This window comes from Oryzias melastigma, linkage group LG14 (genome assembly GCF_002922805.2).
Source record: "Oryzias melastigma strain HK-1 linkage group LG14, ASM292280v2, whole genome shotgun sequence".
Classification (NCBI taxonomy): Eukaryota; Metazoa; Chordata; class Actinopteri; order Beloniformes; family Adrianichthyidae; genus Oryzias; species Oryzias melastigma.
In genome coordinates, this window is record NC_050525.1 from 9,922,049 (window position 1) to 9,928,491 (window position 6,443).

General features: G+C 41.4%; 1 protein-coding gene across 2 annotated transcripts in view; it reads left to right on the forward strand.

Annotated features, from left to right (window-relative positions):
- pcdh1a (protocadherin 1a) overlaps positions 1-6,437 on the forward strand; it is a 131,471-nt gene extending 125,034 nt beyond the window's left edge. For both annotated transcript variants that reach the window (XM_024266098.2, XM_036215114.1), the window contains one exon: positions 3,597-6,437. In XM_024266098.2, coding sequence (XP_024121866.1) covers positions 3,597-3,970 — 374 coding nt within the window. In that variant the 3' untranslated portion in view covers positions 3,971-6,437. The remainder of the gene's footprint in view (positions 1-3,596) is intronic.
- Positions 6,438-6,443: the final 6 nt, after the last annotated feature.

The following is a 6,443-nucleotide window of genomic DNA, read 5'->3' on the forward strand; positions in this document are numbered from 1 at the left end:
TACGGACTATTATACAATTGAAGACCCACTCTGATGAAAATCATGTTTTTGACATTTTTTCTGAAGATGGAGGACATATATGAAGAACAATTGGATTAAAATGAGTACTTGTTTATTCAAAGAATTGATAATTAGTAGCAGACAAAAAAATGTGGCTTGATAAAGATTGTAGTTGTTACATAGAAAATACGCTGGGCGGGTCTCAATAAGCTCCCTGTTGCACTCCATTCTAAAGTATCCACTTACAGACAAATATGTCTTGGTCTTCCCTGTCTAAGCTGGAAAATTGTTCGCCTGGATATCTCAGATAGTGCTCACTGTTTTGTTTGTTTGTTTGTTTTTTGCTACGCTAATGCTAGCTTAGGCTTGTGAGGTGCTATAAGCTAGCAGGAGTATGTGTAAACAAAAGGATGATGGGAAATTAGTGGAGGTTATAGTGGGGGTAGCTTAGCCTCCACTTGCAGCACCCCAATTGTCAAGTTATTATTAGTATCATTTTTGACAAAGATTTTTCAAAGACCTACTCCATTGAAAATCGTGTTTTTGTTGTTTCTAAGATGTTATTGTTGCATTTAAAAAATATTTTTAAGATCAAAACTGCATTTCTAAGTAATTCCTTAATTCAAATCATGGATGTGAAGCAAGTGAAAAGCGGTGATTTTAAAAAGCTCAGTTTTGTGATGCATGGTCGGCCCAAAGTCTCTATTCTCCTCTACAATTCTGAAGCCTCCAGTTGCTAACAAATTGATCCATGTACATCTTCATTTTCCTCTATTGAGCTGGTATCTGGTTCACAACTGTACGGCTGGATATCTCAGATAGCTTTTTTTTTTTTTTTGCCACGCTAATGTTAGCTTGGGCTTGTGAGGTTCTATAAGCTAACGGGAGAGATTGTACGCAAAAGGTTGATGGGAAATTAGTGGAGACTGCAAAGGCTAGCTTAGCCACCACTTGCCCCCCAATTTTCAAGTCAATATTAGTATTATTTTTGACAAAGATGTTTTAGTAAAATTCTCAATACAAGCTTCTTTTAAGGACCACTCCACTGAAAATATTGTTTTTGGTGTTTCTAACATGTTCTTTAAGCATTTTTCTCACAATGGAGGACATATATAAAATATTTAAGATTAAAAATACATTTCTAAGTATTTCCTTCATGAAAATCACATTGTTTTGTTTCTGATACGCTAATGTTAGCTTGGGCTTGTGTGGTGCTATAAGCTAGTAGGAGTGAGTATAAACAAAAGGCTGTGGGGGAATTAGTGGAGGCTACAGGGGGGTAGCTTAGCTTCAACTTAATCCCCCAATTTGCAGGTCAATATTAGTATAATTTTTAATAAAGATGTTTCAGTAAAATTCTCAATACACGCTTCTTTAAAGAACCACTCCACTGAAAATTGTGTGTTTTGGTGTTTCTAGCGCATGTTCTTGTAGCATTTTTCTCACAATGGAGAACATTTCTAAACTAAACTAAGATTAAAACTACATTTCTAAGTTTTTATTTCATTCAAATTACATTGGATTAGGGGCAGATGAAAACCAGTGCTTTGAAAAAAATCAGGTTTGTTAGCTTGGGCTTATGTGGTGCTGTAAGCTAGCACGAGTGAGTATAAACAAAATCCTGAGGGGGAATTTGTAACCGTCCCGCCTACAACTCAGAGGCTAATTTGTAATGAGCTCCAGCTGCTCTGCACAAATTATGTCCAAAAAACGACAAACTTTTTGAGTTTGGCTACAAAACGGCATAATCATGGGTCTGTAAGCTAGCAGGGGAGCATGGAAACAGAGGGATAGTGGGAAATGGGTGCATTTTTACCGTTCCACCCACAACTTAGAGGTGAATTTCTAATGAATTACTGCCGCTCTGCAGAAACTATGTCCTAGAAAACAACAGTTATATTTTCATTTTTTTTAATCTGAATTCTTATTAAAAGACCACTGGGAACCCTTCATTAAAATTTGATAAAAATGATCGCAGTGGGGGTTTAAACATAATAGGAGGGAACATTGCTCAGTTGTGAAGGAAATGAATGAGGTAACATCTACTGTAGCTATGTAGGATTATACAAACAATGGGATTAACTGTAACAAAGGCACAAGCTATGTATTCTTCTTTGGCCAAATATTATTACTGAGATAAACAATGGGGCGATTGTGTGTGGATTACCCCTGAGAACACAGTAAATACTTACCACTGAGAATGACAGACTCAAAATAATACACTTTGACTCATTTATAGCAGATAAAACTCATCACACGTCCTGTCTCAATGTCTCTTGATTGACTGAAGTCTTGGTGAGCCAGATGCAGCTTTTCCTCCCTCAAAGGTCTGACATTTTGCGGGCTAATTATCTTGCTACTGGTCATGAGTACAATACTGATGATACGTCTCATAGGCTTACTGTCAAGCTGGCATTCTCTCGGCCTTCTCTCTATTAACTAGTAACTCTTAGCATGCTTTCCAAAATCCCATCCTTCATGCTTATTACGCGCGAGCGGCAGCATTTTTTTCCGTTTCTTGTGTGTTTGCGCCTGTCTGTCTATGCTTTAATTCAGACGCTGTCTTGTAGCCGTGGATAAAAAACAAGGCGGCGCGTGCGTGATGGACGCGTTCTCTCACGGCGTGGACAGCCTTGTGGCGTTACAGTAATGCGTTTATCACGGCAATCAGAACTTTACATGTCAGTGACATCACGCGGCGTCTGCTCCTCTCTCCGACATTGATCTGGCAGTCCCCGCACGAGTCTGAAGGGATAACAAAGATGAATTGAGTGCTTTTCCCATTTAATCTGGCCTGCATGTTTAGCTTGTCAACAGGTGCTCTGCTTAGCGAGTCTGTCAGGCTGCCGGCTGCATATTTTTGGGCGTGCAAACACGTCGGCTTCCTTGACTTTCAGAAACATGTGCTGTATTTGGGTGACAGCTTTGGCAGACTTATTTGTAGCTGTCTTTTTCTCAGCTCGTGCAATAAAACGAGGTCACTAGGTCATAGACCCATTTATTTAATTAGGAAAGCTTGAATAAAAAATGAATGATAACCAAGGGCAAGGAGCTCATTTTAGTGGTGTCAATCAATAACTGATTGAAACCTCCTAATTGCCCTGAGGGATCTACTCATTCCCTCTACGTTCAATCTCTAATAAGTATGTTTACTACATTCTGTCCATTTCCTAAGCTTTATTTAAGATTGAATCGTATTCATTGGTGCTTTATACTCTTAATTGGAATAAATAACTGTTGAACGTTTTAACAATGTGATGATACATTGCAAAAATACCAGACAAACTGCTGTGGAATACTTGTAAGTGACATAGAAACAGCATGCTGTCTCTTACATCTACCACACCAGCTTGTGGACTGCACAAACACTAGTGCTCATTACACAGTGCATAGCGACAGCTACATAGCAACCGTTCCTGACTGCTTAGCAACAGCTGCAAAAACCTTAAGGAGGGGGTGGGCTTTGTGGAGTGTTTCAGATGACACCATTTCTCTTCACAAATGTTGATTTACTACTTTTTTTTGTCTTTGATGAGCGTTGCTCAACTGGGTATCACCTCTCTCTGACTGTGCCGTTTCCTCTCACCTGCCCACAGATATCCGCTCCCTCCCGGACGTGGCCATGACCGGGAACTGCACGACGGAGTGCAGTGAACTGGGCCACTCGGATGCTTGCTGGATGCCGGGGCATCCCTCGCCAGTACGCAGCAAGACCAGGAACCCCCCGAAACTCTCCACCTTCGTGCCTTACCAGGAGAGAGGGAGCCTGGGACGCCTGGCAAACGGGAGCGCCAGGCTGGGCGGCGAGGACCACCGGTCACGGCTCCCGCCCTCCCGCAGTGCCTATTCCAACAGTGGTCACGACGCCAATCAGGACTGCCCCTTGGAGGAGATGCCCTTGAGTGTGGCCTCTGAATTCCCACCCACGTCTCCACCTAACCACACCCCAAAGCGAGAAATCTACCTGTGAGGAGCCAATTCCCCACTCATCGGTACAAATGAAGAGAAGGTGCACCCACTTTAAAAGCGGGAAGGGGTTGTTTGTGCGCTGAAGCCAATGGCCATTCTTTAGAGGTCGTGACTCCTTCAATTACTGGCATGAACACTTGCTTTTGTCATTTCTGACTTAAATTATTAGCTCATCAGCATATCTGTGAATGATTGCTCAAAGTTAGTCGACGCACCTGTTAATTTATTCAGAGCCTCCAAGGGTACAATTCGAACAGACGAAACAACGATGGAAATGGCTACACTTGTAGTAACCGATAATTGTTGTAGTTAGGCAAGTTCCATTCTGTGAAGTGATCTCTTGAATTTGAAAGTTGTGATCAGTGCTCTTGTGCAATGACTAGACATTATTTGATAGAAAAGCTAGTCCGGCCATATCATAAGGTATGAAAATTCCGACCAAGAACCAAGGGAACTGGTCATTCTTAATGTACAGAGCTGTAAATACATTTGAATGGTGTGTTCTACATATATTTTGTCTGGTATAAACTGGGAAAAAAATGCCTCCTAATTTTAGCATATTTAAGCTTTTCTTTACTGCTGCTGTTTAAACTTGATTGAAACCATCTCCAGGAGTGGAGCTTGATATTGTGAAAAGCATTCATCTGCTCGGCAATATCACACACACACATATACACACCTTTGACCCCTAATCACAGTAGAATGGCCTTTACCTCCACTCCCTGTAGAGCTCTGCCTCTGGTGGAAAGAGCTGTGTGGCAGCATTTAATCTGACATTATGTTTCACTGACTCGCAGCACTGTGACCTGTCGTTCATCTTGAAAACGGTTGACTTGGCCGCAGAACCCGAGGGTCACAATGACCAAATGCAGACTACTCACCACACACGTTCGGATTGGCTTTTCACTCTGGATGGGATTTTTTCCATTGACTGTAAAAGAAACCGGACTGAAACCCCACCCCCCCTCACAGTCCAAACAGGAAGTACCTGCTGGCTCCAAGAAGCCATAGACTTCTATTGAAAAATAGACAACTTGTCAGAATAAGCATTCTTTCTCTGATACATTTTCATTAATGTTTTTCATTATAGTTTTTCTAAGTTATAAACTGACCAATCAGATCTCATTAAAAGCACGTGATGGCCACTGGCCCCCACCTTGGACGTTTGATTGACAGATCTTCCCGAGCTGCTTTCAGTAAAAGGGGTGTGGACTAGCTAACTCAAGCTAATTCATCATTGGCAACAGTAGTTGCTATAGAAACGCTGACTCAGATCAGTCACGGTCTTCTGGCTCCAACATAGCGCTGGCCGTATCACAGAAAAATGGCGACTGAATTGGCTTCACTTCACTGGAGCCAGAAGAAAGGCATTTTCCATGGGCGATGTCACACTCGCTCAGTCCAGTTGTCTTATACAGTCAGTGGATTTTTTTTTCACCACTTACATTGCCATACAGTCCTTGTCTTTTGATACCTTGAACACTTGATAAGCAGATTCTCCCGAGCCACTTTCAGGAGAGAAGTTTGGACTTCTAACAAGCTTTCTCATGATTGCCCACAGTAGTTGCCATAGAAACACTGACTCAGATCAATCAAGGTTGTCTGACTCCAACATGGCGCTATCCATAACACAGAAAAATGGCGACTTAATTGGCTTCTTTTCACTGAGTAAGGCATTTTCAATAAGTGACGTCACATCCCCATAGTCCAGTTCTCTTATACAGTCGATGCATTTTTACCTTGTCTTTTGATGCAATGGAGTGGGGGTCTTCCTCCAGAGTTGGTAGCCTTCCTTCGTTAAGAGCTAGTTTATATTAAAGAAAAAAAAAAACATCTGGGAGACTGAGTTTGTAGGAATTTAAAACAAATTTGATTTTACCTGGATCTACAACTACCCATTCATCACACGGAATGGCTATTAGATTTCAAATCAGTGGGTGAAAGCTGAGAGGTCAAAAAGTGAGTTCAACTGCCATAAAATGAAGTCTAATTTTCTTTGTATTGAGGACAGCATGCCTAATAAGTCGTAAGATATTTTTCCTTCTCTGGCTATTAAACAGAGAATAAAAATAGGGTATGCCTGGGAGATTCATTTATCTTTACAAAAGATTTTCCAAGTGAATCTGAAGGATATGTCTGAAGGACACTACGTATTAGACAGTAATTGGATGTTAATGATGACTCCACTAGCCTGCGCTACTACATCGTATAGCGCCAGTTGGTGTCTTTGATTCAAACATCGATTTGATTAGATTTGTAGATACCTTTCACCTCTGCAGAGTATTTCCATAGTGAGATTGTGTCTCTGAGAGAGGATGGAGCAGCACAGAATGGACATTTCCTAATTAAGGTGAGTAATGAGTCCTGAGCTAGGGCATGTGTGAGCACACACCCCCAGGACAAGGCACCCACCAGATAATGCAAATCCACCCACCGAGCTACAATCAGTTAAAAGGGGTATTTTTATCAGCACT